This window comes from Sorex fumeus, unplaced genomic scaffold (genome assembly GCF_029834395.1).
Source record: "Sorex fumeus unplaced genomic scaffold, SorFum_2.1 ptg000061l, whole genome shotgun sequence".
Classification (NCBI taxonomy): Eukaryota; Metazoa; Chordata; class Mammalia; order Eulipotyphla; family Soricidae; genus Sorex; species Sorex fumeus.
The window spans coordinates 37,221,686-37,247,690 of NW_026606118.1; the positions used below are offsets into that span (position 1 = coordinate 37,221,686).

General features: G+C 36.0%; 1 protein-coding gene across 1 annotated transcript in view; it reads right to left on the reverse strand.

Moving 5' to 3' along the window:
- LAMA2 (laminin subunit alpha 2) overlaps positions 1 to 18,519 on the reverse strand; it is a 647,398-nt gene extending 628,879 nt beyond the window's left edge. The window contains exon 1 of the mRNA XM_056126014.1: positions 18,417 to 18,519. Coding sequence (XP_055981989.1) covers positions 18,417 to 18,519 — 103 coding nt within the window. The remainder of the gene's footprint in view (positions 1 to 18,416) is intronic.
- Positions 18,520 to 26,005: the final 7,486 nt, after the last annotated feature.

Here is a 26,005-nt window from a genome sequence, read left to right on the forward strand (position 1 = left end):
AGTAATATGATAAAAACTACTTTAAAAAATAATTTTTTAAAAAATTTTTCATATTGATTTTATTACCTGCCATTTCATTGTATTGATTTGATTAACAGCTTCTAATAATCTTCCAGTGAAATCTTTGGGATTTTCTATGCATAATATTATATTTTTTATTTCTTTTCCCTTATATTTCTTTTCTTTGCTAACTTTTACAAGGACTTCCAACACTTTGTTGAGTAACAGTGATGAGAGTGAAGTTCCTTATGTGTTATTTTAGAGAAAAAAAGTTCAGCTTTTCATCACTGAGCATGTTAATTGTATGTGAACTTTACATTGAAGTTAATTCCTTCTGTCTCCATTTATAGTAGGTTTTAAGTTACAAACAGATGTCAGTCAAATGCTTTCTCTCAGTCTATTAATATGACTGATTTTAATATTTTGTGTGTTAATGTGTGGTGTGTTACATTAATTTGCCTGCATATGTTGAATTATCCTGGCATTCATGGAATAAATCCCACTTGATCACAAAAAAATGCCCATTTCTCAATTTGATGCACCAGGTTCCACGTGGTCCTCTAAGCAACTAAAAAATTCTGCTCTTAGGTAAATATAAGATATAAGATATCCACCCACAGAAAATCTGTACACACCTAACATCCTAAGAATTTATTCATAATTGCGGAGCAGTGGAAAGAGTATGAGTGGCATCAATAGATGCCAAATTAAAAATTGGGATAGGAAAGATACTATAGTGGGTAGGGCATTTGCCTTGCACACAGCTGCCCTAGATTTGATACCCAGCACTACTTATGTTCAGTCCCCAGAGTATTGCCAGGTGTAAGCCCTGAGTATAGCCAGGTGTGGCTCAAAACAAACAAAAATTAAATTGGAGCTATTCATATTTTAGAAACTCTTGACAATAAAGAAATATTATCAATTAGACCAGAGGCACTGATTATTTTATAGACACTAATTTGAGTGAAAAGGGGGCAGATTAAAAAAATATATAGCTGAATGAGGGCTGGCATGAAGAAGTGGGAGAGAAACTGGGGGAGACTGGTGCTGGAAAATTATACTGGGGAAGGGATAGGAACATTGTAGGACTGAAATGCAATCATGAACAATTTTGTAATACTCTATCTCGCAGTGATTCCATTTTTTAAAAAATGGTAATAATAATAATGCATAGGAGCCAAAGGACTACAAAGGCTAAGGTGCATGACTTGCTGGTGGCTGGCACTGGCTCAATTCCAGGAACTCTGGGTCTTCTAAGCACTACCAGTTGCAGCTTTGAAAGTCTCCAAGTACCTCCTGGTTAGCTCAGGGGAGCTAACTGGTAGCTCCCCAGCACTAAAGGACCTGAGCAGTATCACATTCTGATCCCTTTCATTGAACCATGAGCCTGGCTAGCCAAGAATTGTAGAGAGGGACACCAGGGCTCACTGAGCACTGTTTGGAAGGCTCCCTTCACGTCCACAATAATCCTCCTGGTACTTATCTCTACTATTCTTGGGTGTTCGTCTCCCATTCTGTTACTTTATATTCCACAAATGAGTGCAGTCTTTCTATGTCTGTCCCTCTCTTTCGGACTTATTCATTTCACTTAACATGATACTTTCCATATTGATCCACCTATTCATTACTCCACAGCTTAGCATCTGGCCTCACATGCTGGGGAAAAAGGCAGCTCAGACAGAGAAGGGACCACCAAGTAAAGGGTGCAAGGAAGGCCCGCTCAGGTTGGGAGATGCATGCTGAAAGTAGACTATAGACCGAACACAATGACCACTTTATAGCTCTATTGTAAACCACAACACCACAACACTAAGGAAGTAGAAATGCTCTATTTTTTGTTTAGAGTGGTGGTGTCCAGGGTGTACACATTGGCTAAGTCATCAATCTACATGCGTGAGTCAATTTTTTGTGTGTGTGGTCCATAAATTATACATCAAAAAAGAGTTTTTAAAAGGAGATTGTGGAAAAATGAATGAATAAATCAAAATTTAAAAATAAAAATAAAGTAAAAGGAGATTGTGCCTTTCTGTCATATTACAAATATCTAATGTCCAGAGTAGCCTCTTTTTCTCAGCTGTAGAGTGGAAACCAAAATAACCTTTGTCCTCAGGGAAATCAGAAACAGTTGAATGACTACAAATAAAATGTGAGTCACATAATTGCTACTTACCACATCAATAAAGAATAGTTGAATGACTTTTCAACTAATTCTGTGATAAACAAATAGTAAAAAAGGTTTAAAATCAGCAAGCTATTTTCAAAATCAGTCTGTTACCTACATAAACTTAATTGGTCAAAATATATATTATTAAAAGCAATAGAAACAGAAGGGACCACTTCAGTTCTAAAGAATACTAAAATGAAGGCAGAGTTTGGAAATAACAATTTCTAGATCTAGATTTATCTATTTGAAGGTCTATCAAATTCATACTATAGAAAGGTATGGTTCAGAATATAACCCAAAATACAGAAAGATCTTTGAAGTTAACTGATTTCTAGAATTTTATTTTATTATTCCAATGTGTACTAGTCAACTAACTTCCAATTAAAAACATGAAAGTGTGTATTATTTTATTTAACTCATTTTCCCCATCAATTAAATTTGCATATAAGCAAAAAAAAAACGCATTTTGGGAAAGCGACATTATTCTGTCAACTCCCACACATAACACAAGAAAGCTAATCTTAAACAGATGTCTTTTTATTTAACTAAATTAAACAATGCTTATTATACTCTGATTTCTAGCGGCAGAACAACATGATTCATGCTAATATGCCTGGCTTTTGACCTGGCAATAATGCCAAGGAACTCAGTAAGAAATCCAGCCTTTACACACTCTTATCTTAGGAGACAGAGACAAAGGAAAATGAGTCTCTAAATTATCTCTCTATGGAATCAATGTCTATTAAAGCTGTTTTCAAAGTCAAGTCTGTTTTCAAAGTAAGGAACAAACAGAATGACCCAAATCAAGCTAAAGAACCAAGACTTTGGGCAGCCTGGTGACAGAGAAAGCTTTCTTTAAGCAGTTACTGACTCTATTTTCCCCCAGACAGGAAAGAGCAAAAAGAATAAAAAGAAGAGAAGAATGTATGGTAAAGTTTAGGAACAGCCTAGTGTATGACCTTGATCTGGATATAATATTAAAATATTTCTCCCATCAAAAGTGGGTTGAGTAGATCTTGTTTAGATATCAGTCAAGGAAATGATCACTCTTATATCTTTAAGACTATTTATTCTATGACAAATTTTCCTTGCATCTAGTATAGGAAGAACCTCTTTGAATCAAAAAAAATAAATAAACTGTGGAAGGACGACTACTTCTGAGATCTTCTATGGACAGAAAGTCTACCATGAAACTTCATAATCCTAACAAAGAATGCAAAATATTTTAGTATTATTTGTCACAGATAAAACATGAAAACAACTGGAGTGCCTATCCACAGATGTCTGGATAAGGATACTTTATATTTACACAGTGGAATACTATTCAGCTATTAATTTTTTTTAAGGTGTGAACCAGGGATGTTGCTCAGTTCTACCTCATGTGATTCACATTTTTGAGGTGCCAGATTCAATTCCTAGGATTGCCAACATAAATATATCTTTTAAATTTAAATATGGAAATGTGCCACAACAAAATGAAAATAGTTTTTGAAAACTATCTGAAACTAAATAAGCCACAAGAGAAAAGACAAGTATTATTAGATGACTTCATCTGTGCCTACAATATAAGGAGTGAAAATGAGAAAAACAAAAATTTTTAAAAATCAGTGGACATTAATAATGGAATAATTTTTCTATAGGGGAAAGTAGAGTGAGGAAGATAAGAAGGAGGGAATACAAAAATAAATTTAAAACGTCCTCTAATCTTCTATACCAACTTTTTCCCCTTGTATGTTATAGGGGAAAGTATATTGTCCTCACTATAGAAAAACTAAGTGTATCAAGAGAAACCAGAAAGATAAAATAAAAGGGATGGGAACCAAATGGCTTAAGGCACTTGCTTTGCACTTGGCTAACCATGGTTTGACCCCTGGTACCATGTATGGAAGCCCAAGCATCTCCAGGAGTGATCTGTGAGCACAAAGCCAAGAGTGAGCCCTGAGCATTGCCAAATGTGTTCCCAAAACCGTAACATTGATAAAATAAAATAAAAGGGATGAAGCAAAACTTATCAGACTGATAATACATTTGGCCAAACTTGCTATTTATTATGTAATTGTGATAATTTTTGTATGACACAAGTAACAATTCTTAAAACAATGTTCTGAGATAGATTTAAACACTACATTCTCATTTTTAGGCAGAACATTTAGCCTCAAAATAATATAAAATCTGTTGCTTCAGGTCATTATCTGTAAAAAGAGTTGAGGTTAAACTCATTCTAGATTTTCACTTACAAATCCATAACTAAAATATTCAGATTATTCTAATATATTAGAAAAACATTTTAATTTCTATAAGTTATATAGTGAACATAACTGAAATTTTATGAGTAATGAAAATTGTTAACAGAAGTGCCTTGTCTACATTTTCTCAAAATTGAGTATTACCAAGTTTAGAAAAGCAGGTTTCCCTAGAAATTTGTTGATTTGGTTAATGGTTCCTTGAATTAGATTTTATTATTTTGTTTTTATTTTAAGTAACACCATTAGATTCAATACAGAGTAGACTTTGAAAAATCATTACATTAAGTTTGTATTAAATACTCTATTCCATGACTATTTCACTTTAGTGAATAGAGAGAATGCAAATAAATAAGTTCTCTTAAAGAGCTTTTATCTACATTATAATTAGTCTTTCCATTGAAGGCCATTTTAAAATTAATTTCTACTATGTGTCAAGAATGCTAAATTATTATCTCTGCCAAGCAGATGTCAACAAGGACATAAGCTTAATAGTCTGAAAATAATAACTAATCTTTATAGGGTACTTACTATGTGCCATTTTTTTCTAACACATAACATACATTAAAAATTACTTTTAAATAGGAATATCAATGTCTAATAAATTCACTTTCTAAAATTAAATGTTCTAAGAAAACAATATTTGTGATATCATATTTTAAATATAATTAGATATGAAGTATTGCTAACATTTCCATCCTGTTGCCTGTTTAAATCATTTCTCACATTGAGCTTCTGACATAACAATTACCTAATTATAGAAACTTGTGTTTCTTCCTATCTCTGTTACTGGCTGTGTGACCTTGACAGAATTCTTCTTCAATTTCTCTTCAACACATAAAATGTTTGTATACAATGTCTTAAAACATATTCATGTCACTTCCTTCTCTTTCACTATTTGCATATAGGAAAGCCATGGACTTTTGGGTATAACTGAAACCCAAGCACAAAAATTTGTAAGTCTACAACTGTACCTCATGATGTCTCACTAATAAAAATAAAAAAAAAAGAAAATGGGTCAATTTGTCAAAAAATAACATATTCAAAGACAATTTTAGAATGCTTTACTCCACTTGAAGAAAAAGGTTATGCCAGAGATTGCAAAAAGTCATTTTTTAGCTTTATAATAAGTAGTTTTAAAAAAGAGATAATATTTACTGATTGGCTACCAAATATGTCACACACATAAATTAAAAAATTAAAACTGTTGATTCACAGATCAAAATGGATTATAGATCTCAATATCAGACATGAATCCATAAGGTACATGGAGGGGAAAGTAAGCAGAACTCTCCATGACACTGAAGCTGAAAGCATCTTTAAGGATGAAACATCACTGACCAAGCAAGTGGAAACAACCATACACAAATGGGATTACATTAAACTAATAAACTTATGCACCTCAAAAGAAACAGTGACCAAAATACAGAGAGAGTCCACTGAATGGGAAAACTTATTTACCCAATACCCATAAAATAAGGTGTTAATATCCCAGGGTATACGTGGCATTAGTAGAACTGTACAGGAAAAAAAACCTCTAGCCCCATCAAAAAATGGGGAGAAGAATTGAACAGGAACTTCCTCAAAAAAGACATACAAATGGCCAAAGTGTACATTAAAAAATGATCTACATGACTAATCACCAGGGAGATGCAAATAAAAACAACAATGAGATATCATCTTATACCACAGAGACTTGCACACATCAGAAAGAACAAGAATAACCAGTGTTGGCACAGATGTGGGAAGAAAGAAACTCTCATTGTTGGTGGGAATGCCGATTCGTCCTGCTTTTCTGGAAAACAGCATGGGCATTCCTCAAAAAACTAGAAATTGAGTGACCATATGTCCCAGCATTACCACTTCTGGGAATATACCATTGGGGGTTCAAAAAAATCACAGTATAAATGACATCTGCACCTACATGATAATTGCAGCCTGTTCACAATAGCCAGAATCTGGAAACATCCGAGTTCCCAAGAACAAACTACTGGTTAAATAAACTTTGGTACATCTACACAATGGAATACTATGCAGCTGTTAAGAAAGATGAAGTCATGAAATTTGCTTATAAGAGGATGGACGTGGAGACCATCATGTTAAGTGAAATGAGTCAGAAAGGAGGGATAGACATAGAATGACTGCACTCATTTGTGGAATATAAAATAATATAATATGACATAAAACCCAAGGAAAGTAAAGACAAGGGCCAGGAAGATTGCTCCATGGTTGGAAGCCTACCTCATGAGCTGGGGGCGGGGAAAGGCAGCTAGGATAAAGAAGGGATCACTAAGTCAATAATGGTTGGAGAGATTGCTCGGGATGGGAGATGTGTGCTGAAATTAGATAAAGGATCAAACATGATGGCCTCCCAATATGTGTATTGCAAACCATAATTCCCAAAAATACAGAGTAAGAAGAAAATTATTTGCCACAGAGGCGGTGAGCTGGATGGGGTAGGGGTGGCAGGAGGAATACTAGGGACTTTGGTAGTGGAAAACGTACACTGGTGGAGGTATTAGTGTTCGATCATTGTATGACTGAAACTCAATCATAAAAGCTTTGTAACTATCTCACGGTGATTCAATTTAAAAAAAGACTGTTGACCCAGATTTTTGCTCTCAGTAAAAAGAAAAAAAAAATGGTGGTAACTGCCACGACCTAATACTTGTAATCTCTCAGGTCCATTTTATTCAAGATTATCTCCAAAGCAGAGGGACATACATGTATGAAATGAAAAGTATTAACAGACACATGTTAATAAGAAGATTAATTATTGGCTTGGCTATGATGTTAACAATAGCAAAATACTGCAACACTGTAGCACTATAGTGCTGTCCTCCCGTTGTTCATCAATTTGCTAGAGCAGGCACCAGTAACATCTCTAACATCTCCATTGTGGGACTTGTTACTGTTTTTGACATATAAAATACGCCACAGGGAACTTGCCAAGCTCTGTTGTGCAGGCGGGATACTCTCGGTAGCTTGACGGGCTCTCCAAGAGGGGCAAAGAAATCGAACCTGGGTCGTGAACTCATAGATTTGTGCTTGGACTTTTATAGAGGTTCTTCTAATAAATGCTCCTTGTTTTGTATTTATTATATATACACTTCTAACAACAATCCAATAAAATCAAGTAGCTGCCCAAAATTGCACTTCAAGTTTATCCTCATTCAGTAACTGAAAAGACATAAAAATCAATAACCAGAAAATAATGGAAGATATATATGTGCATACACATATATATATACACATATAGTGTGTGTGTGTTTGTGTGGGTATGTTCACAAGCGCAACAAACTCTACTAACCCTACTTGCTGTTTATAATAGAATCTTACATATCTCAAGTGACTTAAAAATAATGATACCAGATAGTTGTACAATGATACAACTGCGTCTTAACAGCACAACTACTAGATAAAAAAAATATAATGATCCCATTTATAATTTATTCTTTGGTTCTTAATCAAGGAAATCAATAATCAAGGAAACTAATATTTTAGGCAAATTAATTTTTTAGGCAAATTAATGTTTAGATTTTATTTTATACTGTTTTGATAAGACTAAAACATCTGATGATTTTAGAAAATAAATCAAATATCAATACATTAAACATATTAATTATGTGAATGAATGCTACATATAGATATGTATGCATATGTACATATGTAAATACTGACATAATACACATGCAAAATCTATGAGGGTTGTAAACATTTTTTTTGCTTTTTGGGTCACAGCCAACGATGCTTAGAGGGTTACTCCTGGCTCTGCACTCAGGAATTACTCCTGGCAGTGCTTGGGTGACTATGGGATGCGGAGGATTGAACCCAGATTGGCCATGTGCAAGGCAAATGCCCTACCCGTTGTACTAACACCAAAGCCACTAATTATTTTTCTTAATTGCAGTTCAGCTTTACAGAAAAATCTTTCAATCTCTTTATGAAAATGTCACTGCCCCACAATTTTCCAGAAAGAATTTTAAGTTTCACTCTATTCTTGATTGTTAGGTCCATGTCTCTGCTTCTTCTTCTTCCCATTAAATGACACATGAATTCTTTTTTAAAGAATTTCTTATACAATAAATACTGCTATATAACCTGACTGCTGAAGTAATTTATATGATATGACTTCACAAAGCCAAATAATTAATTAATATTTTCTTGACTCCAATGTCTAATAAATGAAATTCTATGAACTTAAAGTTGAAAATGTGTCGAGAACTAGGGAGATGGCTGAAAGGACTGGAGTGCCTGTTCTGCATGTGGAACTGGGATCTATATCAGCACCTTAAGGTTCTCTTAGTACCTCCAAGAGTAGCCCCCAAACATTGCCCCACTGCACCACATTAAACTTTTTTGTGTGTGCTGAATATTTTTAAAGTAACTGTTCTAATTAATTTATGTATTTTTAAATTTTGTATAGAATTTTTGCTTGTTTGTTATTTTTGTTTGGGGGCCACATTGGCAGTGAAAGAACTGGGTTAGTTTTCAGTATGCAAGAGTCACAGCAGTGCTTGAGAGTCATGTGGTACCAGGGATTAAACTCAGGCCTCCTGCATGCAAAGCATGTGCTCCAGCTCCTTGAACTACTCCCCAGCTTTTTCTTGTATATTTAAATTATACATTACATTATGTATCTGTATATTTGGCTGCATGCAAGGCAGACGCCCTACCCGCTGTGCTATCGCTCCAGCAGCACAGTGTTAGGGCGTTTGCCTTGCACGCAGCCAACATGGCCGAACTGAGTTCGATTCCTCCGCCCCTCTCGGAGAGCCCGACAAGCTACTGAGAGTATCTCACCCGCATGGCAGAGCCTGGCAAGCTCCCCGTGATGTATTCGATATACCAAACACAGTAACAACAAAGTCTCCAATGGAGACGTTACTGGGCCCGCTCGAGCAAATCGACGAATAACGGGAGGGCCTTTACCTTTACCTTTACCTATCTGTATATTTGGGGAGGAGCAATAGCACAGCGGGTAGAGCGTTTGCCTTGCATGCAGCTGACCTGGGTTCGATTCCTCCATTCCTCTTGGAGAGCCCAGCAAGCTACCAAGAGTATCGGGATACATGGCAGAGCCTGGAAAGCTCCTGGTGGCATATTCAGTATGCCAAAAACAGTAACAAAAAGTCTCACAATGGAAATGTTACTGGTGCCCTCTCAAGCATATCAATGAACAACAGGAGGACAGTGCTACAGTGCTATAGTGCTATCTGTATATTTAGTTTTTATAAGACTTAAAAACTACAGATTTTCCTATTCTTTTATAATGCTTAGTGACTGTCCAACTGCAAATTGAAACAGCAATATAGTTCAAAAATTATACAAGATGCTTTGTAGTATCTAATAAAAATAAACAACAATTAAAACTAAAAAAGAGAGGACATCTTAGCATCCATAAAATCTGGAGTAGGAACATATTCTAATTTCTAAATCTAAAACTAACATCAAAATTTGTGTCTGTCTTTAAAAAGTGTGAGACGTCTTTTTCTTCTATAAAATGAGGACAATTATATTGGCTGACTAAAAAGTTGCTACTCAAAATGTACTAGCACTGTAGCACTGTCCTCCCATTGCTCGTCGATTTGCTCAAGCGGGCACCAGTAACATCTCCATTGTGAGACTTGTAGTTACTGCGTTTGGCATATGAATAGGTCACAGGAAGCTTGCCAGGCTCTGCGTGCGGGCGGGATACTCTCGGTAGCTTTCCGGGCTCTCCGAGAGGGGCAGAGGAATTGAACCCAGGTGGGCCGTGTGCAAGGAAAACACCCTACCTGCTGTGCTAGCACTCCAGCCCCCAAATGTACTAGATATTATTAAACATGTCTAAAGCACCCGACAATCAGGATGCAGTGAAATAAAGGGCTTTTTGAAGATAAGAAGTAGGGTGGGGGCTGGAGCAAATAATTGACTCTTCAGGTTTTCAAAATTCAGACTTTACATGGACTAACTTACTATTTGAATAACACAAGGCTGATTATAGAATTCCAGTTTTATTATTAACAGCCCAGTAATAGGTACTCTAGGATTGTATTCTAAGTTTTACCTGTTCAAATAAAAACTAAGCAACATAAAACTTTTCAGTTAAAATTCACATTTAAGATGACAGGAGAGTGAGTTTTCTTACCAATTATATATACATCATTGACATTGTTGACAATCTAACATGTAGCTTTAGTTCACCATTAGAGTGTAAACTAAGCCAAAAAGTATCTTTAGACAATAATTTTTCATAACTATTATTAGAAAAAAACGTGATTTGGGTATGAGAGTGATAGTACAGTGGATAGGGCATTTGCCTTGGACATAGCGAAACCTGGAATCCCATATGATCCCTCAAGTAAAATCAAGAGTAACCCTTGATCCCTCAAGTAAAATCAAGAGTAACCCCTGAGCACAGAAGCCGGGCACGAGTAACCCCTGAGTACCACCAGGTGTGGCCCAAAAACTACAAATAAAACAAAAATAATTGTAATTATGCCATACTTATTTTCTTAAAAGTTATATTTGCTAGAATACTCTCTTTGAAAGCCATACTTTGTTCCTAAGCAGTATACTAAGCAGAAACTGCAATTTTCTTCATCCAAACTTCGTTCTAAATGACGGAAGCTAGTCAAGTCAAAATTACATTGACTTCAAAAATTTTGTATGACACCCTGTGATCCTTTAAAAACTTATAAAAATTGAAACAACATAGAATAATTTTCTGATTTGAAGAGAAGATAACATTTTAAAACCCATTTCACAAAATAAGTCATCAAATCAAAACATCATTGCAATTTGTCTTACAATAATGCCTAAACTTCAGCTCTGATATTGAAAGGAGGACTAAAAATAATTCTAAGGAACACACATGCTCATGTGGGATTGAGCAAGAATGACTTATTTTTGCTTTATCATATACATTAGTTTAAATTACTCTATGATACCGATGGCATATTTCCAAATACACTGAGTATAAAATAAAAGGTTATGTAGAAGTTCCCAGCAAATGAGTTGTTTTGAGTACTGGTAGTCGTTTAATTGCTGAGCAGCACTGAGCTGTCAAAGGAAAAACAAAAAACAGGTTTAACAAAACTCATCTGAGCTTCTCAATAAAACTATTGAGATGAAATGTGGAGCCACTTAAATATGCTCTATAATTAGGAAGTTTGGGACAAGAGACAAATATAAATTAATCCCACATTTAAACTAGTCTAGAGGACTTGAGGCTGTTCAAGAATAGAAATACTAACTTTGTATTAAACATTTAACTAGCTTCAACTCTCCAATGCCATTCCATCTCACTCAGACTAAAAGGCAAACTCTAGATTTGGGGGCAACACCCAGCAATCTAGTAACTGCATAAGGGATTAGGATCAAACCAAATCAGGATCTGTCACATGTAAGACAACATCTTGCCTCCTGTACTACATCTCTCAAGTCTCTTAAAAGGCATACTCTTTATAATGATTCAGTAACTCATTATGTCTCTGACCTTCCCACCCTTCCAGTTTTATAGTCTTATACATCGGTTCTGTTGTCTCGAGTGTTCATCTGCCTGTCAACTGTCGGCTCATGTGTGATTTTCTCAATGTGGTCTATCTTAACTGCTATTTACAATTCTCTCTTCTAGAATTCCCAACATCTTTTGACCTTGTTGTGAGTTTTTTCTACTGGAATCTTATAATGCACCACATTTTAAACAACATAATTATTTTTTATGATACTTAGTTTTATAATTTCATATTTCCTTCTCCTCAACTCCAAGTATGAAAGAAATTCTTATAAGAACAGGGACTTTTATTCTGGGGGAGGGGGTTTGTTTAACACACTGAGCATGTTTAATTCACTAACTTTATTCATATGTTTATAGCCACAAACCACCGACTATATGCACAGATTTCAAACTTTGCATCCACTGGGAATTGGATATTACCTGGAGTCCACTTATTATTATTTATTATTATCATCATTATAGTTATTAATTCAATTACCCTGTTTGGAAATTTTTTCATCGATGGTCTACCCACAGAGTAGGACCTTCTTTGATGCTTATAGAACCAACAACTGTTTCTGGACCCTATTAGATCTTAGTTACTCTTCTTCCACAGTGGTCCAAAGCTATGGTCTCAGGATTCTAGAGTTGTATGAACTTACACCAGTTTAAGTAAAAAAAAAAAATAAAATTTGTACTTCACTACTAATTCTATTTAAATCAAGAGAAGGAACCGAGATTTTTCTAAGGTCCAAGTTGAAATGATTAGCACATCGGTTACTTTCTGTAAAGAATCAGTAGTTAGTAAAAGTGTAACTATAGAACTAATGGTCAATAGCTGCTTGAGATAACGTGGGACAGAAAATACTGAGATGTGAAATCTAGCCCAAAATAAACTTGTAGGCGTTTCACAGTTATAATGATATCACAGTCTCTGCCCCCGCGCCTGGGTGTTCCTTCCCGGAGTCCCTTGGAGGGGAGCGGGTTGAGCTTTCCTCCCCGCCCCGACCAGGGCTACGGCAGCCGAAGACCTCCAGGACCAGCCACCACCATGCTGAGACCACTCTCCGCACACATGAAGGTACTGGCAGAGGGACAAAGCCACGCGGGTTCCGGGGCCGAGACCTCCAAGCCTACTCGAATTGGAGTCGAGCATCTTCCACCCAGATCCTCCAAATTCCAGTAGGCGGGGGTCACACCCACCACCTGGCCCCCTGGCGCCGTGTAATCCCATCAGCGGCCAAGACTCAGAGACTATAAAATCCAGATCTCGGAACCGCGTGGCCGCATTCGCGGCCGCGTGACATCTTATTACCTCATTCCTACTTTGGACAAACTTGCAGGCTATCCGAATGTAGCCTGCCCACAGGGCAGAGTCTGGCAAACTCCCCGTGGCCTACCATATATGCCAAATACCAGTAACAATGATGGGTCTTATTCTCCTAAAGAGCCGTGAATATAATCTCAGGGCTATGATGAAAGAGACGTTACTGGGGCCTGCTCGAGGCAATCGACGATTAACAGGATGATGAAATGAAATGATATCACTGTAAGGTGAAATCAATTCAGATTCTACAACTTGTTGGAAAAAAAATCACTGAGAGGATGTGTTGTTAGCCAACCTAAAAGCTGGATATAAGCAATGGAAAGCTCCAAAAGTTTTGTGTGTAAATCCCATTGCTTATTAACATTTCTGTTTATCAGTCTCGAATTCTACCTCTACTTTGTCTCTCCTTACAATCAGAGTCATGTTGTGGACCAACACTTCAGAATTCATTTTCCAAGTTAAAGATATCCTTCCCATTATAGATAAATTTGTACTCTCTTATTGGGTAGAAATTTTGGAAACTTATTTGAGTTTCAAAGTAGTATGTCCAAAGGACAGACGGTAGTTTTTACAGAGTAGGTGACACTAACTATTCCAGAAACCAAGAATTCACAAAGAACGTGCATATTTTCCTCATAATCCTAGCAAGTCTTGGTGTAGATACAGTTCACTATTCTGCATGTATTCCAAAGGTAGTATATTTTTAGAACTAAGATAAAGCATCATCCATTTGGACACATTGATTATATGAGATAATACATATATACATTTTAATAATCTACCATACCTATTACAATAGTCAGTTAACTGATCTTATTCTCAGCCACACATTTTATCACTTCTGAATCTATCTTAGTAATTGATTAGTCTAGTATATAATCTTAAAAGTGAAGTTATAAACATGTGGAAGAAAACTCTCCTCAAACACACACAACTAAACTTCAGGTTTACAGTCACAGTAAATACCTTAAAAGTTCTGAAATAAATTACAAAGCATTCTTACATTTATACACAAAATGTTTTAAAATTGTGCAATTGATGGTGATATGGTATGGGAACTTATATTAATTTTTAACTTACCACTTTACTGTTGCCAAAAGTAAAAGAAATACATCTAAAATATGGCTTAATTTTAAATGCCAGAAGCAATATCAGTGCACATTTATGTACATCTAATACTTAGTTCATATATCTATAAGAATTCAGAATTTAAATAAAGATCTGAACTCCAAAAATAAGTATTACAAAACTACAATGTTACACTTTGGAAAGAATGAGAGATTTTGTGAGTCTTAGTTCTTTTCTCTAGAACCATTTTACCCTAAATCATCTGTAACTAATTGCACGTCTGACCACTATGTGGACATTTCTAAGTTTCTACAACACAATCCTATTATTTCTGCATAATTCTGAATAGACAGTGTAGGGAGAGTGGGATTCCCATTCTATTCAACTCATCTTCCTTTTTTTTTCTATTCTTTAACTATAAGTTTAAATTTTATTTAGAAAAAAAAAGGTTTTCCTTATTTTCCAAATAAAAAAACTCTCCAAAGAATCTGAGGATACATCTTATGGTTTCTTACATTTTTCTTCTTCCAAATTAAAATCTTTCTCCAAAATAAAAATAGACATTCTTCAAAATATTTTTTGATTCTTCCTTCTTTGATTGTATATTCATATCTTAATGAAAAACCAAAATAGATTCTAAACTAACTCATCTGATTCTATGAATTTTTTATGAGTGAGTAGACACAGACCTATATGGCACACTGTATATTCATATTGAACTTGCCTACAATATAAACTGTCCTTTTCATCTTCACACCCATTTCTGTTTTCATAAAGGACACAAAAAAATTCCAGAAGAGGGCATATGAAATTCTTTAACATCTAGATACAAACAACAAAATTAACTCTATAAGATTATTTTCTTGATCAAGGCAATAAATACCTTTCAATCTCCTGATTCTCTCTCATTGGTCAGATTAGCCACTCAAATTAATTTTGTACCACTTGCTGTTGTGAAAAACTTGAATTTTATCATTTTAATCGAGCATTTACGAAAAAAGAATTGAAGTAAAGATGTTGTCCAGATTGACCTTGAATTAAAAACTCTTTGGAATCTATTTTCAGTCAATTTCAATTTACCTACCATTACATTTTCATTTCCATGTTATTCACAAAAATATCAAGAAAAGGTTTCACCCTACTGCCTTGTTGGAATACAGAAACACTTTGACTTTCTCATTCTGCTATTTTTTCAGTATTATATCTAACCAAAGAATATATCTGGAACATATTCATACTACAAGTTAGCATACAATAAAACTACACACCATTAAAGAAAAATTAAAAGAAGCAAAAAAATGTGATAACTTTCTAATTCTGTTGCAATATTTCAAAATTGTTACTTCATGTCAACATTCCAGTAAATTAGCTGGATGCTCAAAAGGAAAACAAAACTCACTCTAAAAAATGAGAGGTTGGCCAAAAAGATCAGTTCTAGTATAATCAAAAGAGAAAAAAGCTGGTAATAGTCAAAAAACACTTCTTTAATCAAATGCAGAACCAATGCTCTTCGCTGAGATTTATAACATAACACTAAGAAAGTCACAAAACCTCCTAAAATAAAAGAAAATAATTCTTGGTACCAAAAATGGTAAGTTTAGCAAAAATAATAATAAAAATGTTTGTTGTTAAAAATTCATTTGTGATGATTTCAAAGACAGTACAGAGTGTAGAGTGCTTGCCTTACACGCAGTCAAATCAGGCTTGATCCCTAGCAAGCCCTATGGTCCTTTGAGTCACACCAGAAGTGATGCCTGAGTGCAGAGCCAAGAGTAAGCCCTGAGCACAGGAGGGCATGGCCCAAAAAACCAAATAAATAAATAAATATTAATTTCTAAGATACTTAGACTTTAGTCACAGCTAATACAGCCTTAAAAATTTATCCAAAAGAACTGTAGTAGCCGAGGATGAGATTATGAAATTACCATATAAAATGTCTTTAAATTGTTGACATCCTATCAAGTTTAAAGTATCATAAACACATTTCATGAACAATTTTAATATTAATGTGTCTTAATCATTTTTTCTTGAGCACATCTAAAAATATATTATAATCAACCAAAAATAAAATAATAATTATATGAATGCAGAAAATGAATGCTATGTTATATATGTTTTGCAGAAAATACTTTGCAGACAGGGATGGGAACAGTGCATCTGGATATGACACTTGCTTGCATTAACAGCCAGTGTGGGTGGGTGGGTGGGTGGGATCCTTGGCAGCCCATATGGTCCTCCAACCCTATTGGAGTAAGCCCTGAGCACTGCAAGGTGTGACTCTAAAGTAATAATAATAATAATCACTTAATAAAAGTCTATAGCATTCAAGTGATTTCTCCATGGAACAGCAATCTAGTCTCCCTTAGGCACTCACCTCACTATATGCTTGGACCATAGAAACCTGAGTGAATGAGGGGAGGGAATAGGAGCAGGGAGAGAGAGAATATGGACTGATAGTGAAGGGGACAAATCAAAGCAAAGACAAACACTAAAAAATTCTCAGCAATTTTTACACATTTTGAGTTTCAGCCCCTCTCTCCAAGTGAACAGTGAAAAGGATTTCAGCTCCTGACCAGTTTTTTGCCATGCTCCTAGCCTTGTTTCACTAGAACATTGTGTTTATTAAAATATTATATATGGCCCTAGGGAAATAGCAACTACCCAGGATATACAAGGTCCTGAGTTTGATCCTGGGCCCCACACAGCCCCCCTCAGCATGGATCACGGTGGCCTAGTGGCCACCAAGTACTACAGGGTACTGGAGCTGAGCTCTATTGACTGATCTTTATAAACAATTTATTTAGGACAATTCTTTTAGTAGTATTTTAAAAATCAACTGCCAGGAATATTCCCCAAATCACTGCTTCTATTAATGAAGCGATACTGATTCCATGTCATCTTTCAGGGAAAGAAAAGCAAAACTAGAAGGAAAAAAGTTATTATGGTAAATTTAAGGTCACTTCATCATGGAATTTGAATCAGGGAGTTATTACTATAGAAGGCTTAGGTATTTATTGCCCTTTTTAAAATAAGACAACTGCTTGAAATTCTATTCTATAAGAAAAAGAAGTATGAGAATTTAGATATTTCTTAATTCAGTTAATCAGTGTTTTCAAAACTTCAGCAGAACCATACTCATCACAACTGTCTAGTATTTCATGCCTTCAGATTGTGTACCCTTAGAGTAAAGATCTGATAGTTGAAACCCAACCTTAAATATTTCTTCCTTTTTCTTTTCCACTTTGATACATGCTTTCCAATTTACAAAATTGTTTGCTGGAATGATGCCCTACAAATTACGTTTTAAAATGCTGCACATGTGCTTCTTTTAAAATTCATGATCATAAAGCAACTTTCAAAGACTCCCAAGAGTCAGAAATGATATGCACATAAACATTAAGGCCCTCTGAAGAGGATAATTCGGGTTACATTAAATACAACTGTTCTCTAGCATCCCCCGAAGTGTATATTTGGTCACTGTGGTCTTAATTAAAACACAGATGACACAGAAGTCTCGTCTGTGTTTAAGCGCGAGGAGATATTTCACTCTAATAAAATACTTGTGGCAGGGTGCGAGCAGAGCAAAGTTAAGGCTGGAGAAGTTCATCCCATGAAAGAAAAATAGCCACACAACTTTGCAGATAGGAAACAAAGTCTCCTGGTAAATTGGGAAGAAGGAAAAAAAAAAAGACGCCTCAGCAGTCCTCTATAAAAGTTCCACGAAGAACCGCAGTTTAGGAAACCTTTTCTCTGCTGGGATGGAAGCTGATTGGGAGAAGGGAGGGGAAAAAAATCTAACTCTTTCAAAATCTTTCTCCTGGAAAGATTTTGGAAACCAATTTGCAGTATCTACTCTGAAGCAACTTTTCTCAACAACGTACATACAGTGAAAAGTGCTTCCTAATTCTTAGTTCGGGAGGAAAGAGCTGGGGAGGGAAGGAAATCCCCCTCTACCCCAAACCACTTAGGAGTGGAGATGAACTTGCTTCCAGCTTGGTGGCCCCGAAGCGCACTCCCCCAGCCAAATCTGAAAGCGGTCCCAAGTTTTCAGACTCTGAGTCCCAAAGAAGGAATCGGCGCGGGACCTCCTCCGCAGATAAAAGATGCGATTCAAAGCCCGTGCCTCGACTGTACCTCTTTGCTGATGCGCCTGGGACTGCCGCCGATTCTGCGCCTCGCCGCCCCCGAGGCCTCCGCTCAGGAGCAAGGCCAGGAGGACCCCGGCCGCCCCTGGCATCGCGGTGGCCCCGAGCCGATCCACTTCTGGAGAGCCCAGAGGAGACGCTGCCGCTCCTGGCCCGTGGCCCTGACTTGTGAGCTGAGTGAGCAGCAGCTGCTGGGGAAGAGGAGGAGACAGTCCGCACCGGCTCGGGTTCAGCAGCCCAGACCGTGCAGGGAGAGAGAGAACACACCCCCGCCCTCCCCCTTCCCGGGCTCTAGTCCCACCAACGTCCAGGCAACTGGCCCTAAAGGCGTCCTCCTTCGGGGAGGCCCTTGTCAAAGCCCCTCCCTCTAAGAAGCAATCTTTCCTGAGCTTGATCTCTTCGCTGAACTTTTCATTTCAAGAAAGTCCGAGTTAAGAAAGCGTTTTGCGAGCTCTTGCAAGCCGGCACTTGGAAAGCGTTATTCCTGAGAAATCTGCAACTCTAGGAACTTGACTGAGCTGGGTCAAGCAAGAACAGTTTGCCCGCTGTCTATTCAGGTGACCCTTGGAGACCGGTCCCAAAGGCCTGCGGGGCTGCTGAGTGCCTCCAGGGAACTCCCTAGAAGATGGCCCGGGGAAACTTAGCAAATCAGAACTGAAATGGGACTTACTGAGTGAGGGGCTGATAGCTGGGGAAGAAAGAGCAACACAAAACAAAAACCCACTGCTCCTCTGCAATGTCCATGACCAATAAAAAAAGTTAAAAATTAAGTTTTCCGTTGTTATAAGACATATATTGAAATTGTTTCATTTTCAGACTAGAAAGTTCGTCTGCTTCAGTTCCTATTTCTTCCCTTTAACTCAACAGAATTTATAATTTTTTTTTGCAATCCCAGGTTCAAATAACCATTTCTTACCAATTTCGTGTTTTCTTTTTATCTCCTCAGTCAGTGGTTCTCATAAGATTCAAGACCGCTTCCTACTGCATTTTTGTAAGATTTGCAACGTGGTTTACTCAGTTAACTCAGTTTCAGCAAAGCCTAGCGAGCTACCCATGAGGCACTCAATATGCCAAACACAGCAACAAGTCTCAAAATGAAGCCATTACTGGGCCCAGTGAAGCAAATAGATGAACAAAGGGAGAACAGTGTTTGTTTGACAGTGTTACTCAGTTTAAGGGTTACTCCTGGCATTAATGGACTTTGAGGAGTGTTAACTATCCAACAATGGGAGGAACAATCCTAGGCCATCAATTGCCAGATGGTGAGGTTCTTCTCAAGCATTCACAGCTATTGACAATTTTGCATTATAATTGAAACCTAACTTAAGTCTGTTTTACACAAAAAAGATATAATTGTGTTTGTTTTGCACATCCAGCATGCTTCTCCCATATAAACTTGAAAAAGTCTTCCCCCCCACCACTGCAAGTTTGACATAGTCACCCAAGCTGTGGTTCAGGTAGCCCATGGCCTCACACTCAAATGAGTGATTCAGTGACTTGGTGCTTGTCAGGCCCTGCAATGCCCCATATCACCTGAGCCGCCCTGGACCCATCCTTGAGTTTCCAAGACCTCATCATGCACAGGGACCTCTCTCTACAGCCCAATACCTGATGTTCTGCAGACCATGTGGTACTTGGGATGAATTCAGATTGTGCATACCCTAGCCCATGCATCGTCTCCATGTTCCTAACTTTTTTTTCTAGTTTTATCAAAATTAATTTCCTCTATTAGAACATGGAATCATTACGGCAAATTTGCCCATGGTATTGTCTTCAAGAGGGTAGCAATACCTCATCTACCACATTTTCAGTCACACTAATACTGGCTTATGTTTCAGTCTGTCTGCGAAGGTACAAGCATCTACATACTGAAATTAATAATCTATATAGACAATTGTTATCTATAAAATAATATATAGACTACTTTTATATAAAAATAATAATCTATATAGATTACTGTTTTTTCCTAAAGATATTGTACTATTTTAAAATATATTAAAGTGAGTGATAAGATTGCTGAGTAATATCAAACCACTGACCTAGTGGTGCTGAAGTGAATGAGTACCTCTTAGAATTATCTGTCTCTTCTAGTTTTGGTTTTTATCATTTCACATTCCAGCAATAATATTGAGAGTTCTAGTTGCTTTGCATCTAGAACCTTTATCATGACTAATACTATTTAATGTTTTTGATCTAATAGTTACATAGAAGTATCCCAATTCCATCATTTGCACTTCCTTGCAAATACTTAGTGTTTTCCTGCACCCAACAGGAATTTCTCTTATTTCTTTTGTAAAAAGTATCTGTTTGAGTATTTGACTTATTTTTCCCTATTTCTTTATTTGTCATATTATTATGTTGTCATTTTAAATATATACTCTGCAGAAAAGTTTGTCAAATATACTTAATAAAGTACCTTTAGTTCTCGTTCTATGATTTGACTTTTCAATATGTTGGCTGTTTTCCAAATGTTTAATTCTGATAAACCTAATTTATTAACACTTTTATTTACGCTACCTGACTTGTTCAGAATCAGAAATCTTTACTTTCACCAAAGTTGATACCATCATCTTCTCTATTTTTTGTTGGAGATTTTATAGTTTTGACAACTATATTTGAATTTATTTCGGTAAATAATATCTTTATTTGTTATTAAATAAAAGATTAGGTGAAGACTTTCTGTCTTACATGTAGATTATTCATTCTATTACCATTTTTCTTCAGAAGTCAATTGATCGTGTGTATGTTTTTTGGGGGGGCAGGGTTGTTTTTTGTTTGTTTCTGTGTTGACTAATATCTATTTATCTCTTACTTTCCAGGAGGGGACTATTTTTAATACCCTCACAGACATCAAATTCTACAGATGCTCCAATTCTTTTAATAAAATGGCATTGTATTTGCAGGTAATAAATAAATATCTTAGTGTAGAGGAAATCACCTCTAGCTTATTTATAATACTAATGAATGTAAATGCTATGCAAATAGTTCTTATAGTGTATTCATTAAGAAATAAGAACAAGAAAAATTTTCTGTACATACTCATCACAGTTGCAGCCATGATTGGCTTAACCACAGGGTGTGTATTTTTAAGCCATCTGTAGTAGAATCCACAAATGCAGAATCTGTAGATACAGATGATTGACTATATACATAAATCCATTTTTATTGGTATACTATGCCTTATACATTTCTGGATTTTCTTAAATATGTTGTGTTTTTTCATAAAGGATATAAATACATAATAATTTTCATTTTAATATAAATATTTGATTTTGGTATATAGGTCATGTCGACCTTATATATTTAGTTAGAATAAGGAGTTTTGTATAGAAGTTAATAGCACTGTCCTCCCGTTGTTCATTGATTTGCTCGAGCGGGCCCAGTAACGTCTCCATTATGAGACTTGTTGTTACTGTGTTTGGCATATCGAATACGTCACGGGTGTTGTTACTGTGTTTGGCATATCAAATACGTCACGGGTAGCTTGCCAGGCTTTGCCGTGCGGGCAAAATACTCTTGGTAGCTTGCCGGGCTCTCCCAGAAGGGTAGAGGAATCTAACCCAACTTGGCTGGGCCAGCAGCTTGCAAGGCAAATGCCCTACCACTGTGCTATCACTCCAGCTCCTATAGAAGTTATACAAGTTATACAAATTTTCCCTAAGCAATAGAAATCAAACATAAAGCATTCTTGTCTAATAGCTTTCTTTTTCTGGAAAGTTTTTATGACAATTTTAGAAGATGGTTGTTGGTTTTATTTTGTATGGGGCCACACCCTGTGGTGCGTAGGGCTTACTCCTGACTCTGTGCTCAGGCCCAGCTGTGCTCCAGAGATTAAACTAGGGTTGGCCATGGGCAAGGCAAATATCATACCACCTGTACTATTTCTAAAGACCCACAGTTCAATGTTTTAAGTCAATAATTATTCCATTTCTTTCTTTTATTTTAAGAATGAGTGCTTTACATTTGTTACTTCATTTAGTCCTTTTAAGACCCTTGAATATTCAAAAAGGACACTTTTTTTGGCTCCAGTATATTTTTTTTAGTCACTGTTGTTTTACATAGATGTATGTTTTAGGGGTACAATTTCTTGCCTCTTAAATAGACATTATCATACTGATTCCACGACAAAATCACACCTACGAGAAAGGTAGAAAGATCTGTCTACCACAGTTCATTGGACTTATTTGACCCCGGCCTCCTCCCTCCTGGTCCCTCTGAATTCATTTTTGTGGTCAGTCGGTGGAGAGATTTTTCTTTTAAAGAATTTGTACCTTTTAATAAATAGGTCCTTTTTTGTTGTTTAAGTTGTCAAATTTATTGGCACAAAATTATTCATAATATTTCTTTACTATTTTTTAATGTCTAGTTTCTGTTGTAATGTTTCCTCCCTTTTCAAATATTGGTAATGTATGGCTTCTTTATGTTTTATATCCATTTTTTACATAAAGCCTTGTTGGTTTTATTCCTTTTTTTCTTCAAAAGTATAAGCTTTAGGTTTCATTAGTTTTCGTCAATTATTTTTCTATTTTTTCATTGATTCTAAAATTTTCTCATCCTGCTTATTTTAGAATCATTGACTCTTTTTGTTAGCTCCTTGTCATAGAAGCATAGAGCATTAAAAGTCAGTGTTTCTTTTTTTCCTGCACAACTATGAAAACTTCAGAAATTTTCCCTAAGCAAAGCCTTAAAATTTAAATGTTGAAACTGTCACTGTCACTGTCCTCCCATTGTTCATCGATTTGCTGGAGCGGGCCCAGTAACATCTCCATTGTGAGACTTGTTGTTACTGTGTTTGGCATATTAAATACATCACAGGTAGCTTGCCAGGCTTTGCCATGCGGGCGAGACACTCTCGGTAGCTTGCCGGGCTCTCCAATAGGGGCAGAAAAATCGAACCCGGCTTGGCCAGGCTGGCTGCATACAAGGCAAATGTTGAAACATTTTTTTAAAATTTAAATTTCAATAATTTCTCACCTTTCCCTTTATTGTTGTTACTACTGCTTATGTTGCAATTTCTAGGGAATTCATCCTTGGATGTGATGCTCCAGAGGTCACATTTGTGATACCCAGATGTCAACAGCAATGCCAGTGTTCTCAATTTATTATTTAAAGTGATCAGACTCACTTGGGGCCTCACACGTGCAAAACAGATATTCAAGTATTAAAAGCCATATCCCAGGCCTGACAAAATATTTTTTAAATCATGTATTTTTCTTGATCCACTTATTATTTTGAGAAGTAATACTGTGATCTCATTGTTTGTGTCTCCTTGAGTTTCATAGTCTGAAATCCTAGTAGCCAATGTAATGATTTTAGGAAGTGTAGATTTTGAAAGGTGCATTCATAATAAGTATACAGACTCTGAGTGAAATTAATGCCCTTTGAAGACAGATTCCAGAGAACACTCTTGTACTCTTTTACCATTAGGACACAGCAAGAAGACAGCTGACTTTGATCCCAGGAAGTCGACTCTCACCAGTCTCCAAGTATGTTGGCATCATGACTTATACTTCTCAGTCTCCAAAACTGTGAGAGCCTTGTTCTAGTTTTCTATTGCTTCACAGCAAATATGTGCAGAATACTGATTACCCCTGGTTTAGAAGTTTAAGGTCAGTATTTTTTATTATCTCAAAGTTACGGTGAGCCACAAAATTAAGAACAACCTGGGAAATCCTTTTCAGTTGAGTATCTCAAGAGGTTGGAGTCAAGATATTAGGGACAGACTCATCTACAGGATACTTTTGGGATGAATATCCACTTCTAAAATTGTGACAAAGAGAGCTCAATATTTTGGCATATATGCTTTGTCATTGGCTATTTGGTCCAGTTAGCCCACTTTGTGGCATTTACCTATTAGAACATTTGAATTATCAAAGAGACATTCAAAGCTTAGTGTTTATTATAGTAACATTTAATATAACTAAGAAATGAAACTCATTTATCTGCAGAAAACTAGATAAAGAAGATATGGCACCTATTTATATGGGGTTCTACTCAGTTATTTATATACATAGATATACACATATATAATATATATGAAAATTACATGTGTGTAAAACGATTAATTCCTGGCATTTACAACAAGATAGAAGTAGCCAGATCAATGTACCTAGAGGACACTTAGCTTAGAAGAATGTCAGCTGAATAAAGATAAATGCCATATGATTTCACTCATAGCAAAACAAAACAGATAATGAACTAAATCAGACAAAAGAGAACTTTTAGATTATAAAGCCAAATTAGTGATCACAGAAGGAAAGAGGAAAGAGATTGGGTATGTGGAAAAAGAGTATAATTGCACAGTGGGGGATTAAAGTAAACAAAATAGTATATACTTTTTTGTACAATAGTAAACTTTTTTGTATAATACTACAGGCTTTTAGTATGGCACCTGAAACCAAGTTAATGGTATAAACCAATGTTTCTTTAACTTAAAAAAAAATTAAGTTAAAAACAGAGAGATAGTACTCTGGATAGAGTGCCTACCTTGCACACAGTTAACCCAGGTTAGAATCTTGACACCACATATGGTTCCCAAAAACCCATCGGGAGTGATCTTTGAGCACAAAGCTAGGAATGATCCCTAAAAACTACCTCCCCCAAATTATAAATTTAAATCTCATTTGATGTTTTTGTTTCTTTGACATTTTAAAATTGTTTTCTAGATTATATAATTTTTGGCAAGTAACATACATTTGGGCTGGAGCGATAGCACAGCAGGTAGGGCATTTGCCTTGCATGCGGCCGAGCCAGGTTTGATTCCTCCACCCCTCTCGGAGAGCCCGGCAAGCTACCGAGAGTATAGAGATACATGGCAGAGTCTGACAAGCTCCCCGTGGCGTATTCTATATGTCAAAAAAAGTAACAAGTCTCACAATGGAGACTTTACTGGTGCCCGCTTGAGCAAATCGATGAACAATGGAAGGACAGTGCTACAGCATACATTTATTCTTATTTTTGTTTTCCTATGTCTTTAGGCAATAATTTTTCCCCTTATCATCATTCCTTTCCTCACCATAAAAAAAACACTGTTTCAAAATACACTTATTTTAAAGAACCAAGTATAAATTTCTATTATACATGCATCACAATTTTTTTTTACTATTATCTAAGACTTTTAGACTACTTATGTTGTAGGGATATTGAGAGGAAAGTGTGTGTGGGCTTGTCGTTGTTTTGCTACTAAGATATTACTGTATTAAATATAATTTGACTTAAAAATTTCTTCAAATACAAATGATTTCTTTAAAATATATTAATTTATGTATTATTTAGATCAAATATTGACTAAAAGAGTAGTATTCAATTTTACTTTTGGCAAATTTTATATTTATATAATATAATATATCATATTTATCTAATACCTGGTCTTCAGAAATCTATTTTTATGTGTTTTGGTATAGATTCCTTTTTAATATTGCAAAGATATTGAGATTCCTAGTCCTGTAAATTTAAAGTTTTCTCAACACTTGAGAAATTTTGTCATTTCTTTGACAAATTTTCATGACTTCTCCCTCTTATTTTCTAGCACTGTAGCACTGTAGCACTGTCCTCCCATTGTTCATTGATTTGCTAGAG